Consider the following 26,638-nt stretch of genomic DNA (forward strand, 5'->3'; position numbering starts at 1 on the left):
ACATGTGTATATGGTAATTCTGGACCTTATACATCTGTGACAATAGTCCCATTTAGAGGTCATTCTCTACTGCAAACAAAAATGAGACGGGACTAAGGCCTGACCTGAATATGAATTGACTACCCTTTGTTTCCTTGATGACATCTTTAAGATTCCACCTTAGGATTAGGCGTGAATCAGGCTACATTCTTTGTCTTCTTTAGATACAAGAGGGGTTCCAAAAAAAAAAAACCACGGAAGTGAATTTCACTAGGTGGAGCTACTGTAAATGCTGCACCCAGTGGCGTAGCCTGGGAAAGTTCTCTCTGGACACAATGAATTATTTTGTAAAAGCAGTTTCACGTGAACCTCATTTTTTGTGGTGGCTGATTTAAGAGACCAGGAAGCAGCTGTGAAATTTTGTTTTCTGCCCAGGAAAAATGCCAGCACTGTGGGAAAAACTGAAGTGGACAACTGCTTTCCTCATTTCAAAAAAGGTGAAATGTTGATTGATTATAAATCTCATTCTGGATGTCCATCAACTTCCCAAAGAGACAAAAATGTCAACTGGTAGTACATTTGGAGTTAATTCCACCAGGTCAGAGTGTTACTCAAGCTTTCTATTTAGAAGTTCTGAAAAAATAGCCCTAACAGTGTACGACAAAAAAGGCCTGAATTGTGGCAGACAGGGAACTGGTTTTGCCACCACAATGCACCTGCTCACACAGCCAACTTAGTGTGCCCGTTTGGGGCAAAAAAGCATGTCTCTTGCCCCACACACCTGATTCACCTTGACCTTGCTCTGTGTGACATTTTTTTGTGTCCGTGAATGAGGAGGGACATGAATTGACAGTGAATTAACAAAGTAGAAGAGGTGAAGGAAAAAAAAAGGGAGGTGCTGTTGGCCATTCAAACAGATGAGTTTGAAAAATGTTTCCAAAAATGGAATTGCAGATTTGACAAGTGTATTAAGTGTACTTTGAAGGTGATAAGGTTATTGTGTATAAAAAGTTAAAATACATAGTTTGGGGGGGAAATTCGGGGTTGTTTTTTTGGGGGGGGGGATACTCCTCCTCGTACATAATGATGCTGCCATACAATTTCACACATTCATCATCTCACCTTGAAAACCAAACCTCTACTTGCTAACTGAGCTTCGGTAGAAACAAGAAGATGCACTGCTGCTTTGGGACTCTTTAGGGCTCTGGCTCTGGACCCTGAATTTGGTTTGCTTCTGCCTAACCCTCAGGTTTTGGACTGAACAGCATCCTCCTGGAAGGCATTTCCTCCATGTCTGTGAGTTTCTGTGGGACGCTGCAGTGAACTGCAGAAGCCAGCGACATGAGGAAATACACTCAAGGGAGAAAAAAAGGGGAAATGGAGTAAAGTCGTAACTGGAAAGAGTTGGACATTTGGAATAGCTTCAACTTCCAACTCTTTGGAACTTGTCCGGTACTAATTCTTACAAAAGAAATGATTACCACACAGGGGACCCATGTGATGCACAGTAGGATGCACTCCTGAGGTTTTCAAGGTTGCAACCTTTTCATAGTAGTACCCCTAGGTGTGTTTGACAGTGGAACATTAACTATAACTTTGTTGCCACAAGTCAGAACCAACTTGGCAAGTGATTTGGGTTTTTAATGGCGTTCGAAGATGGCTTTCCAGTATCCTGTAACACTGGCAACCTATAAGACAACGAATGACTTGGTGCAACGGTTGTTGCAGAAATTAAGTACAGACGTTAAAGCAGGAATTTCAAATGGACAGCCAACTTCCATCTAAATGTAACTCAATTTCTAGTAACTCTCACTTGGTTTTATTTAAGAATATCCACATGCATATCCATGAGCATGTGTGCTGTGTGTGTGTATTCTCTCTTGATCAGTCTGCTTCATACCAAGTTTGCAACCACAGATGTACTCAATTATTTAATATGGCCTTTTAAGCCAGAATCCTTTGGAGGTGAATTGTCAAATTCAGGCTCCATACTTGTGATTAGAAGTGCGATGTTCTTTAGTTGCTACCTTACTAGAGTATGACATAAGGAGCCCAGGTTGTGTGGTAGTTACTGCAGGGTCAGCAGGGCAGCCCACCAGCCACTCTGAAGGAAGAACAAGTAACCATCAGTTACTTCTACTTCTTACCTTTTTGCCAGATAGCAAATCTTCTCCAAGTAAGTCATCTTCAAGTTCACTAGAAATAAAAGAGATATGTTAATATATCATTACTCTTATACAACTATAACACAAGAAGGCTTCCAAAGCTTTTGGGGGAAAAATTCATTGTTCCATGATTTCGCTGAAGACCCCTCATTTATATTGAAAGTTGGAAGGTCATTGGGAAATTTACCAAAAGCTTTATGGTTTGAGTATTCACATGTTAAAGTTGCTATGCTTTTTTCGTTAGCAAAATGAAAACATATTTTCAGGTACACAGAGAAATTTTTGGTTGTCTGTAGAGGGAAGTTTTGTTTTATGAGGTGCTGCACTATATTGAAACACTAGTTTTATACCTTGATATGTACGATATTTTAACTTCTTTGGATCTGTTAAGTAATGAATAAGTGAAGAAATTAACGTAAATAACATCTAAGCCTTCTGCCTCTAAAATATGATCAAGAAAAACCTATAAAGTCTTTTTTCTAACAAAAGAGGGAAATAAGAAAATGATCTTAGAAAACTTTTTCCAAACACACAAAGTTTTTTTAAGGACAAATGAGTTTTGAATGACTAGACCATGAAAGAAGATGGAGAAACTGCCTTGTTCCAAAGCTAACAAAGGCAAAGGCAAGAAATAACATAAAGCTCTATCAAACAATGTGATGATCAATAAAGATTGAAATCACGATGGAATAAACAATATTGAAATTAGTTCAAAATGACTCAACAGTCTTTCAAATACCGACAGGGTCACCCACAGTGGCGAGGTGTCAGAAGAGCCTCCCAAGTATGAAAAACTAAAAAGGAAACCCTTTAAAAAAAGTTACCACTGAGAACCTCACGAACACCAGAGCACCAGAACCTCGTGTCGGATATAACACCAGAAGGAAAGCCCGAGGAAACCAAAAGACAATTTAAAAGATGGGGGTGGGATGGAAAGGGGGGGGGACACCAAAATACATGTCAGGGGGGACTCTGAACTTGTTCTTGAATATGAAGTAGCTAAAATGACTAGAAGAAATGATGAAGTAAAGGACAGAATGGGTCTATCTAGATAAGATAGGCTGGATCAACAGTCTGGAGGAGAAAACAATGGGACCAATGGTTCCAGGGGACATGGGACAGGGGAAGGCGGGGTAAGGAGGTGGTGTTGACCAACCCAGGGACAAGGGAACAAGTGATCCAAAATTAGTGGCAAGGAGGGTGTGAGAAGTTTGATAGGGATTCATCAAGGGCAGTGTAACCAAGAGAAATTACTGAAACCCAAATGATGGCTGCGCATGATAGTGAGACAAGAGGAAAGTAAAAGGAAATAGAGGAAAACACTAGAAGGCAAAGGTCATTTATAGAGGTCTAAATACAGGCATGTAAATACGCAAATATATTTATATAGGATGATGGGGAAATAGATCTAAGTGTAAAAATTTATAGGTTTAGTATTAAGGCAGCAGACAGACATTGGACCTCCAACTCTACTCAAGTACACCCTCAATGCAAGAACACTTTGTTCTACTAAATTGGCATTCTATGATGCAAACCTTCCGAACAAGATTGCTGAAGACAAATGTGTGCATAAGTAAATGTGGTGAAGAAAGCTGATGGTGCCCGGCTAACAAAAGATACAGCATCTGGGGTGTTAAAGGCTTGCAGGTAAACAAGCGACCATGTAACTCAAAAGCAACAAAGCTCACTTGGAAGAAGCACACTAGCCTGTGCGATCACGAGGTGTCGAAGGGATCAGGTATCAGACATCAAAGAACAAAAAAATCATATTATAAATGAGAAGAAGTGCAGAGTGGATACCCACAGTCCATCTATAGGTAATGGGACACCCCCTTACAGAATGGTCGCGGAGAAGATGAACCAGTCAGGGTGCAGTGTAGCAACAATGAAACATACAACTTTCCTCTAGTTCTTAAATGCTCCCCTCCGCCCCTCTCCCCCACTGTCATGATCCCAATTCTACCTTACAAATCCAGCTAGACCAGAAAATGTACACTGGTACAGATAGGAACCGGAAACACAGGGAATCCAGGACAGATGATCCCTTCAGGACCAGTGGTGAGAGTAGTGATACCAGAGGATGGAGGGAAGGTGGGGTAGAAAGGGGGAACCGATCACAAGGATCTACATATAGCCTCCTCCCTGGGGGATTGACAACAGAAAAGTGGGTAAAGGGAGACATCAGACAGTGTAAGATATGACAAAATAATAATAGTTTATAAATTATCAAGGGTTCATGAGGGAGGAGAGAGTGGGGAGGGAGGAAAATGAGGAGCTGATACCAAGGGCTCAAGTAAAAAGCAAATATATTGAGACTGATGAGGGCAACAAATGTACAAATGTACTTGACACAATTGATGTATGTATGGATTGTTATAAGAGTTGTATGAGCCCCCAATAAAATGATTAAAAGGGGGGGGCTGAACAGAAAATTTCAAAAGACAGCTTAAGAAAAGTAAAGCAGTATAATAAAATGTGTAAAGACCTAGAGATTAAAAACCCAAAGAAAAGAAATGCTAGATATTCCACAAGTTATAAGAACTAAAAAACAAAATAATGCCTCAAACTATAATACTGACATATTCCATGGGCAAACAAAATGAACAATATAAGAGGCATCAAGAAATGATGGAAGGAATAGTCACTCTACCAAAACAAAAAAATGGTTGGTATTCAGTTACTTCCATAAGTAGCCTATGAACAAAAACCAATAGTACTGGAGAAAGAAGTCTATATTGCACTGAAGATATTGGTGAAAACAAGGCCCATGAACTGTCCAAATACCAAATGAAAAGGTTAAACAAATATTTGCAGTATTGCAGGAGCTCGCTCACCTATGCCAATAGATTTGGAATAAAGTTATCCGGGCAACCAACTGGAAGAAATCTATCTATGTAAGTGCCCATTCCAACAAAAGTGATCCAAGAGAAGGCAGGGATTATCATCAAATATCACACACAAGTAAAATTTTGCTAAAGATCAAAGAATGGTTACAGTTGTCCACCAATGGAAAACTGCTGAAGTTGAAGCCAGACTCAGATATGAAAAAAGGGATATCATTGTTGATGTCAGATGGCTCTAGGCTAAAAAACAGAATCTAAAAAGTTATTTATCTGTGTTTCATTGACGATGCACAGGCATTGTGGCTGTGTGGGTTATAACAAATTATGAATAAGATTGCAAAAAAGGGGGGGGGAGGATTCCAAAACATTTAATTGCGTTCATGCAGAACCTATTCACAGACTAAGAGAGACTCATTCAACCAGAACACAGGGTATTGCGTGGTTTAAAATGAGGAAAGTTGTAAGTCAGAGTTGTATACTTTTGACCAAACTTATGCAATCTGCATGCTGAATAAATAATCTGAGAAGCTGGACTACATGCGGAGGAAGAGTCATTACCAAGGTATGATCTACAGATGGCACAGCCCTGCTTATTGAAACTCAAGAGAACTTTGATGAAGATCAGAGGCTACAGTCCTCAACGTGGATTATACTTCAACATAAAGTAAAGGAAAACTCTCACATTGGACCAATAAGCAAAATCATGATATATGGAGCAAAGATAGAAGTTGCCAAGAATTTTCATATTCCTTGGATCTACAATTAATATCCACGGAAGCAGCAGTTAAGGTACAACTGTTACAAAAGGCCTCTTTAAGTATGTAAAAGCAGAGATGTCACTTTGAAGACACGGTTGACACAAGCCACTGTATTTTCAGTTGCCTCATACAAGTGAAAGCTGAACTGATGTATCTGAATTAGGAAAGATGTATTGTATTAGATCTATTGTACTATGCATTGTATTGAAACTGATGTATTAGGAAAGAATACTGAGTACAGCATGAATTATCAGAAATCTGTCTTGAAAAAGAACAGCCAGAATGCTCTGTAGAAGCAAAGAAGGTGAGACTCTATCTCACAGACTTTGAATATTTTCAGGAGGGACCAGTCTCCAGTGAAAGACATCACTCTAGGTCAGTGGGTCTCAACCTGTGAGTCACGACCGCTTTGGGGGTCGAGCAACTTTTTCACAGGGGTCGCCCAATTCTTAACAGTAGCAAAATTACAGTTATGAAGTAACAACGAAAACAACTTTATGGTTGGTGGGTCACCACCACATGAGGAGCTGTATGAAAGGGTCGTGGCGTTAGGAAGGCTGAGAACCACTGCTCTAGGTGAAACAGGTCCTCAAAAGAAGACCCTCGACCAGATGGACTAGCACAGTGGCTACACACATGAGCTCACGCATAACTGTGAGGATGCCACAGGACCAGGCAGCACTTCTTCTGTTGTAGACAGGACAATGGTTAGTTTTCTAGGCAATAAAGTGAAAGGAAAAAAAATGTACAGAGGAGCCTCGGGTTTTTGGTGTTGGATAGGATAGGATATGGACCAAAAGGGAAGAAATGCCATAAATTCAATTGACTGTTCAAAAGTCAGTTATATCATCACTATATAAATGGCATATGAAGGACCTATATTCTACCTAAGGCTATGTTCTGCATACACTATAAACTTGGAATTAGAGCCCATTTGCTTGGGCAGCTCTCTCTTGCCCTTACATTAGCCTTATATAGTCAGGCCCACTCAGGAAAGGTCATCAGATTAGTAAAGATCTCTACAAAGAAAAGTAGAAGGAAAAAACAAAACAAAAATATAGATTATCACATTATAATTTTTTTTACCTACCTATCCCAGTCTTCATTCGCAGCTCTTCTTCTCCAGGATCGTTCTGCACCAGGCTTATCAAACTGATCAAAGTCATCATCTGCAGAGATTTCATTAAAATCATTCTTACTACATGAAATTAGACATACAATACAAAAATGATCAAATATGGAAAGCAGATTTTTAAAAGAATCTTAACATACGTTTTTAATAAAGTTCTACAACTACTACTATAGATGTGTTGTCCAGTCACGCTAGGACCCTGAGAGGTTTTAAATAATTAACTATTTTATTAACTATTATAATTACATATAATTAATTATAATGCATGTATTATATTTTACAATCATGTAATTATAATCTGCAACTACTATAAATACAAATGTGTAATGATATATAAGTATATAAAGTTATTAACTGTTAATTAATAATTTATTGTTTAATAAGTACTCAACTGGCTATCAAAAGAAACCATGTATTAACCACTATCAGGCATAAAAAACTGCTGAGAGGAACATGGAATTTTTAAAATTCATTTTAATTGTGTTTTCTATATAAAATATGGTTCTAGTTTACGTATATATTCTCCTACTGCATAAAAGAAAATTTGCCTAATTTCTAAAGTTAAAGAAACTTTTATAACACTTTCATAATCTTCTCCTTTTAGAAAATACAACATAGAGCACATAACCCCGATTTAGGAGAAGGAAAAAAATTTAGAGCAACACTGTACTATATATGAGAGCTGCTTAGATATAACTTTAAATATTTTAAGTCACATTTTAAAAAGCATGTAAAACTAGTAATATATTCTATTCAACATATGTAAAAATAGTATTTCAAAATCAAACTCATATAAAAATAGAGATATTTTACTTTTTTTCATATAAGTGTTAGAAGCCCAGTACGTATATGACAGCATGTCTCAATTGGGATTAGCCACTTTTCAAGTGCTCAATAGTTACAGTATATATTTTCTTATAATAGTTAAAAACGTGTACAGTGCAGAGGTCGAGATCTAAAGCAGCGCCCTTTAATACTTTTCTTTAGTGCAAGGCGAAGCTATCTTCTACATAGGGACTTTACTGGCATATGAAATGTGGCAATATTAAATGCAGGGGGACTAACATGAGTGGCATCTGATGTCTGGTTATTTTTATTAGAAAAACAAAAAAACTGAAATTAGTATTTTTCATTCCACAAACTGTGGGAAACAAAGATTTCTTCCAAGTTGTCTACCCCAGATACATGCCAAACTTAGCTGCTTGCAACCTATGGTAAATGATTGTCAAGTTATCTCCCTGAAGACTCCAGCCATCCAGAGCAAGCAGACACCATTGTTTGTCCCACGATAGGTAGGGCTCACTCCCTGATATTAGGACAATGGACTGCTTCCCCTGAAAGCATAAGCTAAATAAAGTTTCCAGCTCCAGGGCAATCAAGGTTAGGCAGCCATCATGAATCCAGGGTCCACCCATCTTGTCACATGTATACCCCCAATACCATCACCCTTTGCTATTATGCGTATACCCCTTCAGGGTCCTCAAACTACAGCCCGCGGAGGACATTTATCCGGCCCGCTGTGTGTTTTTGCCCGTTTTTTTTTAATTCAAAATAAGATATGTGCAGTGTGCATAAGAATTTGTTCATAGTTTTTTTTAAAACTATAGTCCAGCCCTCCAACAGGTCTGAGGGACAGAGAACTGGGGACTCAATTCAATCCGTATCATCCAAAATGAAACAAAATGAAAAATAAAAAAGATACAATCTATAAGACAACTTCAAGCAGACTATTATATAATTAGAAACTCTAAAGGGAGATATCTTTAAAAGTTTTTAGAAATAATGGCTAAAACCTTTCCAAATGTTATACGCTATAAACTCACCAAAAAACTCAACAAAACCCAAACAAAATAAACATGAAGTAAACATCACCAGGATATTTTATCATCAAATTGCTCAAAACCAGAAACCAACAAAATATCATAATAGAGAAAGATGCCATTTTACATATATAAGAATTTCATCAGATTTCTTGATAACACTTCAAAGTGAAAAGATGCATGCAAGGAGACATTGGAGCATCAACCCAGAAAAATTACACCCAGCAAAGATAACTTTCAAAATCAGAAGTGAATTAGCAATATTTTAAGACAAAAAAACAAAAACAGGAGCAGCAGGTTATGCACAAGAAATCTTGAAGGAAGTTCTTTAGAACATACCAAAAAGAAAATACCACAAAAAATCTAAAAACTACATGAATAAATAGACTTTTAAAACTTTTAACTGAAATCTCTTTAAAGACAACGGGGCCATTCTAAGTGAGTTTCGGCTTAGTCTACACAGAAGAAGCACACCAGCTGTGTGATCTAAGGATTATAAAAAATAAAATCCAGTACCAGAGGAGTGAACAGTATTAGAGCTTAAATTCTCAGCACCTGTTTGTAGAAGGCGATGGATGGATGACCATGAAAGCCCAAAAAACATTTGCAGGGTCCCCACATGGATTAAGCCTCAGGTGAACCCCTTTGGTCCACTGACCGGGAATGTGAATAGTGAACTGCCTTGCTGCAGTGTATAGTACATCTGTTACGACAGATAAACCAGCAGTGATACTTAATCCTTACCTGAAGTCCACGGTTTACATAACGAGCCCTGGTAGTGTAGTATAGCCTGCTGCTCACTAAAGGAGTTCAAAACTAGTGGCATCTGAAGTTGAGGCTTATCTTGCACAGTTAGTCTTGGAAGCTACCTGGGCAGTTCTACACTGTCCTATGGGGTCGCTATGAGTGGTAATCGACTTGATGGCAGTGAGTTTAGTTTTGGTTTACGGTTTACAGTATAGCTCATTTTTTGTGTTGTACAAATCTATGGGGAGTTGTTTTGGTTTTTGAAAAATACGTGATCACCATTACATCATGTAAAAGAGTTTCATCGCCCATAAAATGCAACCTGCTTCACCTTTTTATATCTTGCCTCCTCCTCTAAGCCCCTGACAACCGATCATTTTCGTTCTCTATAGTTTTGTGTCTTTCAAATGCTAGATAGTTAGAATCATGCAGTATGTATGTACACTAACACAATCAAACTATTAAAATTCAAAGCAACAAATTTTTAAAAGCATGGGAAAAAACTCATCACTTAAAACATATCATTATTTTAAAAACTGGTCAACAAAGCAAGATTCCTGCCTTTCCCATATAAAGTAGCCCTGGTGGCCTCGTGGACTGCTAATAACAAGGTCACCAGTTTGAACCTACCAGGCACTCCATGGGAGAAAGATGAGGCTTTCAACTCCAAGAGTATCAAAAACCCACATAGGCAGCTCTATTGTGCCCTATAGAGTCGCTGCTGAGTCAGAATAAACTTGTTGGCAATGAGTTTGGTTTGTGTGTTGTATACAAACTGCAATAGTTAACCTCCACATAAAAATTCTCTTTAAGAAGTACTATAGCCAATAAACAAAGGAAGAAAAAAAAACTAAGGTATCACCATTTGCAAACCCTAACGTTGGATATCTGGTGGCACAGCTGTTCCAATACTGAGCTGTTTAATGAAAGGTTGATCGTTCAAACCCACCAGCCACTCTTCAGAAGAAACATATTTTTGTCCGTAACTATTTACAACCTTGGGAATCCTATGGAGTAGTTCTGTACTCCTGGGTCACAATTCCATAGCAGTGGGGTTTGGGTTTGGTTTTGTTTTTTTCTCATTTTTTTGTTCCTTTTTGGGGGGTGTGTGTGTGAAAAGTGGATCTAGTCACCAATGAATAGCCACCAAAATCATATTAACTGTCAATAGCTGTAATTCCTCTAAAAAGACACAACTACATGTGTCCTAGAAGATAGTCTCACCTAAAATATTTAAGAGCCTTGAACTCAACACGAAAATCTAAATCTCTAAATCCAAATGCCAATCTACAGTAAACAGAAGACAGAATGACATGTTATAACACCAATGTAATCAGAAAATCTAGACTGTGAGAAACTACACACAGAACAAGAGAAACAAATGATGAAAATTATGGATCAAAAGAGATTTTAAACACTTGTAAGCAAATCCACAGAGAAGACCATATGGCCAGCCCCACTATGAGACACGACATCCCTCACTTACCCATAGCCCTACAGGGGACAACACTGTAGAAACAGTGTGGGAATTGCGCCCAATCTGATCCCAAAACACCAAAAGCAAAACACTAAGGGCAGAACAGCAAGGAGAACAGGGCAACGAAGTGCCCAGGAAATACCAAAAAATAGACTTTGGGACCAGGACTTGGCACCCCATCAGACTCGACCAGAAAACACTCCTAAGGGCCAACAAACAGTTCTTGAACTAACTACAAACTTTTCTTTGTTGTTGTTGAGTTTTGTTTAGGTTTTTTTGGGTTTTGTCTTTGTCAATGACTTTCTGGTGTTGTTTTGTTTTCTTTTGTTGCTTTGTTTTGCTCTGTCTTGGTTTTGTGCATGTTATCTCTGCAGACCTCTGTAAATAAAACAGGCTGGATGAATAATCTGGAGGAAAAAACAATGGAATCGATGGGGGGGGGGGATTGGAGAGGGGAAGGTGGGGGGAAAGGTAGTGGTGCTAACAAACCCAGGGACAAGGGAACAAGTGCTCCAAATAGGTAGTGAGGAAGGTGTAGAAGGCCTGGTAGTGCATGATCAAGGGTAATGTAACAGAGGAATTACTGAAACCCAAATGAAGGCTGAGCATGATAGAGGGACAAGAGGAAAGTAAAAGGAAATAGAGGAAAGAACTAGGAGGCAAAGGGCATTTATAGAGGTCTAAATAAAGGCATGTACATATGTACATATATTTATATGAGGATGAGGAAATAGATCTATGTGCACATATTTACAGGTTTAGTATTAAGGTAGCAGATGGACATTGGGCCTCTATTCAAGTGCTTCCTCAATGCAATAATACTTTGTTCTATTAAACTGGCATTCCATGATGCTCACCTTCCCAACACATTCGCTGTAGACAAAGCAGATGCGCAAGCAAATGTGGTGAAGAAAGCTGAGGGTGCCCAGCTATCAAAAGATATAGTATCTGGGGTCTTAAAGACCCCAACATATAAGGTTTTTATTTACCAGTTTCCTTAACCTCCCCAAGAACCTGTAACTTGAAGCAGAAATCTTTCTATGGATTTTATTATTGTTGTTGTTAGGTGCCATCGAGTCAGTTCCGACCTACAGTAACCCTGTGCACAATATAACAAAACAACTCCCCCTTCTGTACCAAGTTCACAATTGTTCCTAAGCCTGAGGCCATTGTTGCAGCCACCTTGTATCTGTCTCATGGAGGGGTCTTTTTTCTTTTCCCTGCCCCTTTTACCAAGCATGGTTGTCCTTCCTTCTTCAAGGACTGGTCTCTCCTGACAACATATCTAAACTATGTAAGACAAATCCTATTATATTACATCCCTTCAAAAGCCCAAACACCTGTACCTGTGAAAGTGATCCTCTTTGAATTCAAGGGCCTTCTTTTGTTATTTTAATAAGGTCATAGAATAGAGATGAGATCTTAATTCTTTGAGTGGTGCCTTATAAAAATTGAGAAAAGGCAAAGAGAAATAAGACTATGTTAAAACAGAGGTAGACGAATCTATAAACCCAAAGAGACATATATGATTGTCCCTCTAGCCTCCAGAACTGTGAAAAATAAATTGCTAGCCTTTAAAGCCACCTACTACTTGTGCTATTTGTTGTTGTTATTATGCCAACCTAAAGAAACTAAGACAAGCCTTACCAAATTTAAGTTGAAACAAGGATTCTAGAAATTACCTAATTTATGGGTCTGCTACTTCTTTTGTCCTAATTTGAACACTGTCAAATTTTAAATAAGCATTTAATGGAACACAACTATGCTAATTCATTTACCTCTTGTGTATGGCTGTTTTCAAGCAATAACAGAACTGAGAAATGCAACAGATGTCCTGAAGAAGAAAAGCATCACACTCTTGTCTAGTCTAACCATCTCCAACTTTCTGTTTTGCCTCAGCACCACTCTCACTCATGTACAATATGCTGGTATTCTGAAGCATTGCTACAGTTAAACACCAGACTACCAGCCGCAGGGGTGGGGGGTTAAAACACACGCACATACATACCTGGTGATCTGTTTGCAAAAGATCATGGGCTTGAAAACTCTATGAAGCAGATCTACTCTGCATACATGGGGTCACCATGATACAGAATTGACTCAATGGCAACTGACCACAACAAAGTAGAAAAACCCTTATTTTACCCAGACGCTTCATTTATACATAAAATAGAAAAGAGAGTATGGATGATGTTGGAGAATTTTCTGAGTGACAATCTCAGCCTTAGTGCTAGCTGCTGTGGAATTGGCAACCCCATGCGCAATGGAATGAAATGGTGCCCTTCCTACACCATCCCCATAATCTGCTGGATAACAAATCGCTGTGACCCAGCTTCCACTGGCTGACTGACAGAAGCGAAGCATCACTTTTTACTTCCTAGTCCATCTTAATCCAAAATCTCCAAAGCTAATAAAATAAAATCTCCAGACCTGACCTGTTCAGCACCACACCCAAAAACACCAACCCTCCTGCCATCAAGTCCATTCCAACTCCCAGTAACTCAACAAAGGACACAGTACAACTGTCCCCACTGGATTTCCAAGTCTGTAATCATATATGGACAGAATGCCATATCTTTATGTAGAGTAGCTGGTGGGGTCAAATCCCTTAAAAATACTTTGCAGTCACTGATTGAAAAATAACTTATGGCCTATGAACCCCTACACAGGTTATCTCTAAAATAAATGTTATACATTATTTACAAATAATAGTCCACACAGTAATGTGCTTGCCTGTCTAGCAACTGTATTTCCTCTCGTGCATTTGGGAAAACAATTCAATGTGAACCCTGGCCCTGGTGACATTGTAGATTATGCACTGAGCTGCTAATACAAAGGCAGAGAGTCAAACCCATCAGCTGTTCTTCAAGAGAAAGACTGGGCTGCCTCCTCCAAAGGAAATATAGTCTCAAGAACCCAAAAGGGCAGTTCTGTTCTGACCCACAGCGTCGCTGCGAGTCAGCTATGGATTTGGGTTGGCTCCCACATCAGAAGCTAGACCCTTGCTTGCTCATTCTCATCCCATGAAGCTCCCACCATAGCGTAAGAATCTAGAGAAAAGGATTGCTTTTCAAAAGCCCTTAAGAACTTTTAAAGCCTAATAATTCTTTAGTCTTTTCCACAGATTGTCACATGACAATTTTCCTACTTAAATTAATATAAATTCTAATTGTTTGCCATCAAAAACCCTAACAACCCTGCTAATCTTTTCTGAAGAGTCTAGACTTTTTTAAAATAAAACTTTGTAACCCACTGAAGATCCAGTGCTAAACTGATATTTACAAAACCATTTTTTTTAGGGAAACCTTCCCACTGATCTTCTCGCCCCTACCACAAACGAAGGAGCCCTGGTGGCACTGCTGAGTAAGCACCAAACTGTTCACTGCAAGGTCAGTGGTTCAAACCCACCATCATGTCACAGGAGAAAGATGTGGCGGTCTGTCCCATTAAAGATTTACAGCCACAGAAATCTACATAGGATCAATAGGAGTCAGATCAACTCAAGGGCATTAGATTTGTTTTTGTTTTTTAATGGACATGTGTATGTAATATGCATGTCGATTGTGGTTGACTTAAAATACATTTCTCAGACCAAGTTCCCTATGAAATTCTGAGTTAAAGGTTTACAAAGTCATGTACTCAGAACAGCTTTGGGTGAAAGAAAAAGCTCACTACCACCAAGCTGATGCCAACTCAAAGCAACCAAACAGGACAGCACAGAACTGTCCCTGTGAGTTTCTAACACTGGAACTGTTTATGGTAGTAGAAAGCCCCGTCTTTCTCCCATGACAAAGGAAAAGGAAGAGACAATTATTTTACAGAAGTAGATAGAGGAGTACATATATGCAGAAGGCAAAAGTGGAGTTCTCAGAAATGTCAAGGTAAGCTCTTGAAAGTCATGTGTTGCTTCTGGGCTAGCAGGTAGCTATGATACCTACCTAACCAACGACAGGCTAGTAAGCATCAATACCTCCCGTACTGCTGACTGAAAGAGCCCAAGAACTCTCCAGATAGTCTCCAGATTCGTAGTGGCTCTCAGGTGAGCTCCACACAGTCACGTGCTTCAGTGCTGAGCTTACTGACCACAGCACACAGCACCTCCAGCTGAGCCCTGGTGGAGCAGCCGTTACCCACTGGGCTGCGAGCCACATGGTCAACAGCTGGAAGCCTCCAGCAGCTCCTCAGGAGAAAGGCTGCACTTTCAACTCCTGTAAATCGTTTCCATCTCAGAAAGCCACGGGTGTCACTGTGAGTCAGCATGGACTCACTAGAGGTGAGTCACCCTCACAGGGATTCTACCAAATAGGAAATGCGGTAATGGAGCCCGATTTGAACTGAGGTACCAGGACGGCCTTGGTTTCTTCCCTGCTCAAGTCTTCGTTGTTCCCATCACATTGTCACTCTCTGAACTACTACTGTTCCAGAAAAGGTCTCACTAATCTGCTTTTGTATATAAATGAATAGCAAACAAACTCACTGCCTTTGGTCCACTTTTATTCAAAGAGAGCCCTGGTGGCATAGTGGGTTATGTATTGGGCTGCTAACTACAAGATCAGCAGTTCGAACCACCAGCCACTCCACAAGTGAAAGATGAGACTTTCTACTCCCATAAAGAGTTATAATCTCAGAAACCCATAGGTACAGTTCTACCCTGCCCTACAGGGTGGCTATGAGTATATAACTGACGTACCTAAAATCCAACTACTAAGAGGTTAAGAAAGTGAGAACAGAAAAAATGAAGGGCCAAAAAACAATGTAAAGCATTTTCCCAACAAAGAAAAGCACATATTACACAAATGATGTATGTATGGATTGTGATGAGTTGTATGGGCCCCTAAGAAAATCATTAAGAAAAAGAAAGAAAGAGAAAAGAAATACTGATCTTGTGGTTAAATTGGAAAAAAAAATAAAAGCACACACTTCCAGACTAAAGTGTCCACCCAGCGCACAGCAGCATGAATATAAAGACGCATGTCAAAGTCTATCATGAGCTTCTAGATGAAAGCATCGAGAGGCTCCAAATGTTAAATGAAATTAGCCTGTGATTCCACACCTACGATTATACTAAAAAGGTTTAGAAGCCGAGACTCACACAGATATTTGCACAAAATGTTCCTAGCAACCTTACTCACAATAGCTAACTCAAGTGCCCATGAAGAGATGAATGAAAAACAAATTATTCAAACAGAGGGAGAACTGAAGTTCTCCTACATGCTAAGATATGGAAGAACCCTGAAAGCACTATGCAGACTGAAGTATGACACAAAAGGACAATGATCCCACTTTACAAAAAAACACCTAGACCGGGCAAATGCATATAGACAAAAATGTGTGGTTATGAAAGGCTGGGGAGATAGAAGTCGCTGCTTCATGAAGTCATAGTTTTTTGTTTGAAGGGATGAAAAACAAGGCTGCACATCATGGTGAATTTAGTTAACATCACTAAGTCATCCGCTTTAAAATGATTAAAACTAATGGGGAGAATAAAGGTCACATAAAGATAATTAAGAATGATGTTTTCCCACTTCTCAAGAGCAGAGCAAGAAGCCAGAAAGCACACACCACCGTTAAGTCTAGGAGTTTAATGAATCTCCCTACAAAATCTTTCATCACAGCAGTATTTTGCCATAGTGCTTCATCTCTTCTTTTTCCAAAAAGATGCTTGTCTCTTAAGATGGGAGAGGCTTTCCTTTCCCAAAGATGCTTTCCTCTTCTAAAGCCAGGATACAGGCACTAAGACAATCATTCTAAAGTTCTGCGGACTTAGGAAGGGAAAGGGGATTTCAGGAGTAAACGATGAAGAGGGGAGGGAGCATTAGAACTGATTGTGATTAAACAATTCCTTTTAAAGGCAATTTAATCTGAAGGGGAGGGGGATTGTTCTAAAATTGATATAGTAATGCTTATACAATTCTTGATATGATTAAATGATTAAAATATTGAATTGTATGATATGCAACTTATGTACCAAAATAAAACTGGGAGAAGGGAAAAAACTCTGAGGATGCCTTCAAGAAGTGGCAGTTAAGTGACGCGAGCAAACGGAGTAGACTAAGGACTTTAATACCTACACCCACATAGGCCTAAGGGAAATGAATATAAATTTTGGCCCCAGTCACACCAATAATCAAGTCTGCTGTAAATAAAAATGTTAAAAGCAAGCATAGTTCTCAAAAAGTTTACATTTACCAAAGCTATTCTTAGGGACGTATCATTTTGAAAATCAAAATGTAAAGAAATTTTTCTAGGATTATATAAATATCAAAATTGATCCATGTATGAAAAAAATAAGTAGACAACAGGAGAAATTAAAAACAAAAATTTATGCACCAGACTCCAACTTCTTTGCAGACAGTTCTTACATTTAATAAACACCTTATACAGAGAGTATCCAAAAACCTTAACCCATATCTGAAAGCCAGTACACCTTTTTTTTTTTTTTTGGAGGGGGGGGGGCAGTACACCTCTTATAAGAAAACCAGGATAGCATACATGCATACACAAACACAAGGGACAAAAATATCCCACACAAAACCCACTGCCAGAGTTGATTCCAAGTCTTTTTTTTTTTAACATTTTATTAGGGACTCATACAACTCTTATCACAATCCATACATACATCAATTGTATAAAGCACAGCTGTACATTCTTTGCCCTCATCATTTTCAAAGCATTTGCTCTCCACTTAAGCCCTTTGCATCAGGCCCTCTTTTTCCCCCTCCCTCATGAGCCCTTGATAATTTATAAATTATTATTTTGTCATATCTTTCCCTGTTCAGCGTCTCCCTTCACCCCCTTTTCTGTTGTCCATCCCCCAGGGAGGAGGTCACATGTAGATCCTTGTAATTGGCTCCCTCTTTCCAACCCACTCACCCTCTACCCTCCCAGTATCGCCCCTCACACCCCTGGTGCTGAAGGTATCATCCACCCTGGAGTCTCTGTGCCTCCAGCTCCTATCTGCACGGGTGTACTTCCTCTGTTCTATCCAGACTTGCTAGATAGAACTCAGATCATGGTAGTTGGGAGTGGGGAGGAGGGGGAGGAAGTATTTAGGAACTGGAGGAAAGCTGTATTCTTCATTGGTGCTACATCGCACCCTTACTGACTCATCTCCTCCCCTAGACCCCTCTGTGAGGGGATCTCCAGCGGCCAACAAATGGGCTTTGGGTCTCCACTCTGCACTTCCTCCCTCATTCACTATGGTAAGATTTTTTTTTCTGATGATGCCTTATACCTGATCCCTTCGACCCCTTGTGATCGCACAGGCTGGTGTGCTTCTTCCATGTGGGCTTTGTTGCTTTTGAGCTAGATGGCCACTTGTACACCTTCAAGCCTTTAAGACCCCAGACACTATCTCTTTTGCTAGCTGGGCACCATCAGCTTTCTTCGCCACATTTGCTTATGCACCCGTTTGTCTTAGGCGATCTTATCATGGAGGAGGGCACCCAATGATATGATTTTTTGTTCTTTGATGCCTGATAACTGATCCTTTCAGGACCACGTGATCACACAGGCTGGTGTGTTCTTCCATGTGGGCTTTGTTGCTTCTGAGCTAGATGGCCACTTGATTATCTTCAAGCCTTTAAGACCCCACATGCTATCCCTTCTGATAGCCGGATACCATCAGCTCTCTTCACATTTGCTTGTTCACTCGCTTTGTCTTCAGCAGTTGTCGGGAGGGTGAGCATCATAGAATGCCAATTTAATAGAAGTATTCATGCACTGAGGGAGTGCTTTGAGTAGAGGTCCAAGGTCCTTCCGCCACCTTAATACTAAACCTATAGATATAGGCACATAGATTTATTTCCCCATCCTCATATATATTTGCATATTGTCTAGACCTCCATAAATGCCCTCTGCCTCCCAGCCCCTTCCTCTACTTCCCCTAACTTTCCTCCTGCCCCACTACCATGCTCCGTCCCCACCTGGGTTACAGCTATACCTCTTCATTACTTTACACTTGATCATTCCCTACCAGGCCTGCCACTCCCATCTCACCACCAATTTGGATCCCTGGTTGTTCCCTTGTCCCTGGGTTTGTTAACACCACTTCCTTACCCCCCACCTACCCCTATCCCATGTCTCCCTGGAACTGTCGGTCCCGTTGTTTATCCTCCAGATAGTTCATCCAGTCTATCTATTTAGACAGACCTGTGGAGATTCCAAGTCTTATATTCATAAATTTTTTAATCTGATGAACAAAAAATGCAGATCAAGTTTTTAATCAAAAAATACCAGTTGGCCCAACATTGGACATTTATTTATATAGTATGTTAATTACATTAAGTGATCAAGAGGAGAAGCACATAATGCATTAAATGCAGAAAAAGCATGTGATAAACTAAAAACTAACTCCAAAAAGGAAACTTTCTCAACTAACCAAGCAGGACTATTAGAAATCTATAACAACAATCACAGTTAATAGTAAAATATTAAAACCACTCATTAAACTGGACAAAATGACATGATCAAGATAGCTGTCATCTCTTGTGCTCACAATTCAATGGACAGCTTGCTAATGCTTCTAAAGCTAGAAACTCAAGAAAAAGAAACAAGGTAAACTACTACAACGGGAGATATTGCAAAATACAACTACCATGAAAATCCAAAGCATTAGACTTTCAAAATTACTGAGAATCTATAAGGCAGTTTTATATGGATTCTTGTACGCTTGCAAGTGAAGTACAACAAATGGACTCTTTTCATCTAGAGCAGTATTTCCCAAAGTGGGCAATACTAACCCCAGGAGGTGCTAGAACAATTCCACAGTAGGGTCCCGCAAAATCAGATAACCTACACTTTATCCTGGATTTCGGGCTCATACAGGCGTTTTTAATTGCCAGGGAGGTACTTAGTAATGGTTTTTTGTTTTCTGGAAATAAGTTTGGGAACCTATGGCTTGGTGCAACAAAAAGGGGAAGGGAACCTGTAGTTGATTGCGTTCAGGAATAACTGCTTCCTCTGCTGGCAGTAAACTTTACTGAGTGTGTTGGTGAAAGATTCTAGAAAAGAATCCCAATCACAGGATGTATGGGTGTGTGGAACTGAATTTCTAATCTGCATGAGAGCCAGATTTTCTACAGCCACCAAGGCTTGATAAACCCCTAAGAAAAATCTTTAGTCCTACAAACTTACAACAAAAATATCCCCACAAGTCTTTTTTAAAACCAAACAACAGTTTTAACTAAAAACCTCACTGGTTTAACTAGGTTTTTGTTTTGTTTTGTTTGGAATGTCCTCTGTGAGCACTGAGTTTAACAGAACGATGTGATTGTGCAAAGGAATCCGAGTGGGTGGGTCATAACCGAGCATGAACAGCTTTGAGAAAACCCGGGACTGCAGGCCCCTTCGTAGTGCTCATGCAGAACCTGCACATGGATCAAGAGGCAGCTGAGCAAACAGAACAAAGGAATACTGCATGGCTTAAAATTAAGAAACGTTTGCATCAGGGTTGCATCCTCTCACCATACTTATTCTATCTGTGTGCCGTGCAGATAATTCGAAAACCTAGATTGTATGAAAAAGAATACAGAGGAGCCCTGGAGTGCAGAGGTTACACACAGGGCTGCAGTCCCCATGGTCAGCAGTTGGAAACCACCAGCAGACCCCAGAACAAAGACTCAGCTTTCTGCTCCCATAACCAGTTACAGATTCAGAAAAACCCATGGGGGGTTCACTATGAATCAACACTGGCTCCATGGCAGTGAGCTTGATTTGTTTTACAAGGATTGAAGGAAGGCCTATTAATAACCTGTGATGTGAAGACGACACAACCTTGCTTGGTGAAAGTGAGGACTGGAAGTACTTGTTGAAGATTAAGGATTGAAGCCTTCAGTATGGGTCGCAGCTCGATGTAAACACCTAAAGTCTCACAACTGGTGGAGGATTTCATCTTGCTTAGATCCACAATCAATGCTCATGGAAGCAACAGTCAAGAGATCAAAAGACATGTACCATGAGGTAAATCTGCTGCACAAGACTTCTTTAGAGCACTGAAGAGCCAGGATGCAACTTGGAGAACTAAGGTTCACCTGACCCAACCCAGGGTATTTTCAATTACCTCCTTTGCATGTAAAAGTTGGACATGGACTAAGGAAGACCAAAAAAGAATCTGCACGTTTGAATTATGGTGCTGGCAAAGAATCTTGAAAGTACCATGACTGCCAGAAAAACAATTCTTTTACAATGACTTACAGGTGAATCCTTTCAGAATCTTCCCCCACCTTACCAAACCCAAGCAGGGACAGGTCATTTGGGGGGAGTTAAGACTTTGACAAAAAGAGCCACATTAGAGAATTCACTGCCCTTGCAGCATGGAACATTCTCCAGATGAGACCATGTTAAGCTACAACGAAGTCTCAGTAATGGAAAGGGGAATACACCTGGAAATTAATAACAGAAGAAAAACTTGCAAAATTTAAAGTATGTGGAAATTAAGCAACACACAATTAAACAATTGGGTCATGAAGAAATCACAAGGGAAATTAGGAAGGACTTTGACCCAACTAGAAATAAAAACTCAAAATACCAAAACTCATGAGATTCAGTGAAGCAAATGTTCAGAGAAAAAGTTTTAGCCGTAAATGCCTACATTGGAAAATAAAGAGCTCAAATCAATAAGAAACTAGAAAAGAACAAAATAAACCCACAGTGAGCAAAAGAAAGCAAATAATAAAGAGGAAATATGGACTAGAAATAGAGAAGACTCGGTGAAACCAGTCCGGTGCTGTGAAAGGACCAACAGAATTAGCAAGCATTTTAACTATGCTGACAAAGGAAAAGGAGACAGAAAGCATAAGTAATTAAAATCAGACATGAAAGTGGAGACATTGCTACCCACCTTATAGAAATAAAGCGGACTACTAGAGAATATTAAGAATTGTACCGGGGGGGGGGGGGGGAAGAGGACCTGATGCAAGGGGCTTAAGTGGAGAGCAAATGCCTTGAGAATGATTGGGGCAGGGAATGTATGGATGTGCTTTATACAATTGATGTATGTATATGTATGGATTGTGGTAAGAGTTGTATGAGTCCCTAATAAAACGTAATAGAAAAAAAAAAAGAATTGTATGAGCCCCTAATAAATTGTTAAAAGAATTGTACCCAACAAATTAGATAATGCAGATGAAATATACAAATTCGTGGGGAAAATGCAACTATTTAAATTGACTCAAGAATAGAAAATCTCAGCAAATCTGAAATGATTAAAGAGGTTGAGTAAGTAATCAAACTTCCCAGCAAAGGCAAGCATAACCCAAAAGGCTTCACTGGTAATTCTACCAACTATTTAAATAAAAGAGGAGGAAACAGTCTCAAGATGCTTTCTATAAGGCATCTTTACCCTGAGAGCAGAAAAAAAAAAGACATTACCCAAAAGAAAGAGAACAGAATGTATAAATATAGACACAAAAATCCCCAACACAATACTAATGAATCATATCCAGGAACATAATAAAGTGCTAATAAAAACCCACTGTGACTGAGTGCAATTTCAACTCTTATCGACCCTGTAAGGCGCTTACTGAGGCTGTCATGAGAACAGATAGGGGATCTTTCTCCCAAGGAGCAGCTGACGTTTTCGAGCATCTAGCAGGCCAACACTTCCCCGGCAGTGCTACCGGGGCCCCTTGAGGGGATCACAGAGCCTGTCCGAGGAAGGCATGGGTGACTACAGACAGCAATGCGTGGAATGGAACACGCCCCACCACATTAACTGTATAATTTCACAGTTAAGCCTGTGAAAACCAGTACTTGTGTCTAGCAGAAACCTGTCTACAGAAAAATTGATTGTTTCCCACTAATAGAGAACAACAGAAAAGTGGTGAGCCCTGCACTCCGTCAGAAACTTGAAAGATCCATAAAAGAATGGCAGTCCCACTGAGTTCCACCTCTGAAAGGTGTGTGTGTGTGTGTATGTGTGTGTGCATGTCTTTTTCTTTCTCTGTATATGTTTTATAAATTCTAAACAACTCACCTAAAAATGTAGTAGCGATACTTAACAAATTCAACAAAGTTTTAGGCTGCATCAGCATGCAAACTTGTTGGTTGTATAAATTAGGAATCATTTCTTTGTGACATAACTTTTTGCTCTTTTTTTTTGCTCTCTTAATAGAATAAGACTAATACACTGAAAACTACAAATCACTGTTGAAAAAATAAAGACCTAAATAAATGCAAACATACTATTTTCATGGATTGAAAGATTTTTAATCTTTTCCAAAATGATTTTGAGGGGTTAATACAGACATCATATCATTCCATAGTTCTATCATGTTAAGCAGTACCACAATCAGATTGCTACCACAACCAGTTTCTAAACATGCTTTTCCTTCTTGAACGCCTTAATATCAGCTCCCTTTTACCTCACCCCACCCGTGCCCCTCTCTGGATTAAATGACTTAAGAGTGTTCAAATGTCATCAATGTCCACACACACTCATAAAGTGATCTGCCAATGCTATCCTTCTCTAAATCACACAGGTTTTGTTGCACGTAATTCACATGTCATGTAACTCCAATTCAGTGAAATTAGTCATCACCAGTGTCAGAATGCCTTCTTCATTCTTGTACCCACTATTAGCTTCCCACTTTCCCCCCAACCTCCTCTGTCATAACTTCAAGGAACCATTAATCCAGTTACTCTTTCCATAAACCGACCCATCCATGATCCCACATACTGAAAAACTTTTATTAATTTAATAAAAATAAGTAAAACAGATGGAAAACCTCAATAAAAAAGAAAGCAGAAACCAAAACCTAGAACAAATTTAAATGGATCATAAAGGAGATCAAATGAGAGAGATAATTTTAACCTAGCTGCATCTACAACAATCTACTTTCCAATGCATTCTGCATGATAGCAAGGCTGTTCACATCCCTGGTCCACAGTCAGAGGAGATCAGGGGCTTAATCCACATGTGTATTTCCCCTTCACTTCTTTTTTAACTGAAACAGCTTTAAAATGGGTCAAAAGAGACATTAAATGATAAGGTATCACCCACCGTCTGACCTAAATCTGCCATAATCGACTTCACAATGGTTTCTGTCTGATAACAAGGCGATTCACATCCCTCAACTATGATCGGAAGGTATTTACCAGAAGCTCGATCCCCGTGTGGATCTGCAAATGGATGTTGGGATTCCATTGCCATCAACAGCCTTCTTCTGCAAACCAAGTGTTCATAGTTCAAACTGATGCTATTCCCTCCTTTAGATCTGGACTGTTATTTTAAACCCTCACCCAGGATAGTGTGCTTCTTCCATGGGAATTTAGTTCATGCCTCAGTTATGTGGCTGCTTGTTTGAAAACAAGCTGGTAAGACTCCGTTGCCATTCCATGGTTCGTCAGTGTCCTTTGCTACAGCACCCCTATCTTCAGTGAGCTCGTCATTAGGTTGAGCACCCACTAGGGCCATGTCATAAGAACTAATTGTTCCTGAATTGGAACTAGAATTAAGTGCAAACCCAAAATCCATTCATGCACCTAAGATTTATAAATGGTCCCGGTCTCTCTTATATGTCTGTATGTCTCCAGAACTATTTTATTAGTAAGGGTAAAATGAGTAAGACAGCAATTGTGAGAATGGCACAGGACTGGGCAGCATTTTGGTCTATTGTCCCTAGGGTACAAGCCAACTAGACACACCTAACAATTACATTTTCCTGTCCTTATAATTTAGTTGCCATAGCAAAAACCAAGCCCACCACCAAGTTAATTGTGACTCATCACAACCCTGTAGGACAGAGAACTGCTCACTCAACAAGGCTTGAGACCATGTATCTTTATGGAAGCTGACTGCCTCGTCTTTCTCCTTGGGAGTGGCTGGTGGGTTTGACTGCAGAGCTGGTTAGCGGTCCAGCAGGTAACCCACTGTGCCAGCAGGTCGCCTTTTGCAATAGCTTGTAGCCTTCCAAAACTGTAATTAAGTAAAAGTTGCCTTCCAATAAAAGCCTGACCAAACACTTCTACAAATAGCCGCACTTTGTGATGTGTTTTGATAACCTACAGAGGTTTTTGGTTATATCCTGGATTGATTAAAAAAAAAAAGTGCTGTCAATTCCAACTCATGGTAAGCCCAGCTATGTCAGGAGAATTGTGTCCCATAGTGTTCTCACTGGTGATTTTTCAGAAATGTGTCACCAACCCTTTCACCCAGGGCATGTGCAGGTACGTATACTTCCACCTCCACCCTTTTAGCTAACTGCACCAACCAGGGACTCTTCTGGCTAATTAGGATCCATTGATCCAGCAACCATTCATCACTTAGTACACACCAAGCCAGTGGTTTTCAAAATTAGATGTTTGAACCTCCACTGGATTATGATATTAATTTATGTCACAGCTAACACTTAACTATAATAAAAAAGTAAACATAGTATGAACAAGCATTTATTATTCATTAAGTTTCTTTAAGTTTATGCACGTACTGTCAATCAATCATATTACTCATTGGGAGTGACAGTTTGAAAGCCACTAGGCAATGTGCTAAGGAGCCTCGTTACATGTGTTGGGATAGTAACTGTAACATCACTGGTTCAAACACATCAGTCTTTCCTTGGAAACCCACAGAGGCAGTTCTACTATGTCATACAGGATCAACATGAGTAGGAACAGACTCAGTGGCAGTGAGTGAAGCAAAATTCTAAATTGAGTTTCAACTAAGGAATTGGTTGACAAACTACAAGGGGGTACCCCCCCAAAAAAAAAAAACCTCTGCTGAGCGGAGTTTTCACACCACATTTTTCCATACTAGATGAGCATCCAGCAACTCACTCTGAGTTAGTGCACCCAGTGACATTGCCTGGGAAATTTCTCTCTGGTCACAGTGAATTTTTTTTCATAAAAGTTTCACTTAGGCCTCGTTTTTTGTGAGGGCTGATTTAAGAGAACAGTGTGTTGCTGTTAATTTTTGTTTTCTGCTAAGAAAAAATGCCCCAGAAACTATTGTGCTCTTGAACACAGCTTACAAAGACAGTGCTATTGGAGAAACTCAAGTTTCTCATTTCAAAAAAGGTGAAATTGATGACAAACTTCATTCTGGATGTCCACTAACTTTCCGAATGGACAAAAATGTGTATTTAAAGTTCATTCCACCAGGTCAGACTGTTATTCATCAGGCTTTCTACTTAGAGGTTCTGAAAAGGTGGCCTTAACTGTGTACGACAAAAAAGGCCCTGATATGTGGCAGACAAGGGGCCGGTTTTGCTACCACAACAATGCACCTGCTCAGGCAGCCATCTCAGTGCACCAGTTTGGGGCAAAAAACAGCATACCTCTCTTGCCCCATCCACCTTATTCACCTGACCTCACTCTATAGACTTCTTTTTCTTTCTGCAAATGAAAAGGGACGTGAAAGGACAGGATTTGACGACTTAGAAGACGTGAAGAAAAACAAGGAAGTTCTGTCAGTCATCCAAATAGATGAGTTTGAAAATGTTTCCAAGAATGGAATAGCAGATTTGACAAATGTATTAAGTATAATGGAGAGTATGTTGAAGGAGATAAGGTTGTTTTGTAAAAATATTTAAATAGATAGCTTTGGGAAATTCCAGGTTTTGGGGGGTACCCCAGGGTATGCATGGCTAAACAAGAGACATGTCTCTAAATTACCATAAATTAACTATTTAAAAAAAACACTCCCATCAAGTTGATTCCAACTCATAGCAACCCTGTAAGAGAAAGTAGAACTGCGCCTCTAAGTTCTGAGACTGCAACTCT

The 26,638-nt window shown here is 39.7% G+C and overlaps 1 protein-coding gene across 2 annotated transcripts in view; it reads right to left on the reverse strand.

Annotated features, from left to right (window-relative positions):
- The window catches only part of RBM33 (RNA binding motif protein 33), a 137,323-nt gene that overhangs the window by 106,311 nt on the left and 4,374 nt on the right, over window positions 1-26,638 (reverse strand). For both annotated transcript variants that reach the window (XM_075550182.1, XM_075550181.1), the window contains exons 2-3: window positions 6,836-6,914; window positions 2,127-2,175 (exon numbers count right to left, since the gene is read on the reverse strand). In XM_075550182.1, the coding sequence (XP_075406297.1) occupies window positions 2,127-2,175; window positions 6,836-6,914 (128 nt within the window). The remainder of the gene's footprint in view (window positions 1-2,126; window positions 2,176-6,835; window positions 6,915-26,638) is intronic.

The sequence above is a fragment of the Tenrec ecaudatus genome, chromosome 5, assembly GCF_050624435.1.
Source record: "Tenrec ecaudatus isolate mTenEca1 chromosome 5, mTenEca1.hap1, whole genome shotgun sequence".
Classification (NCBI taxonomy): Eukaryota; Metazoa; Chordata; class Mammalia; order Afrosoricida; family Tenrecidae; genus Tenrec; species Tenrec ecaudatus.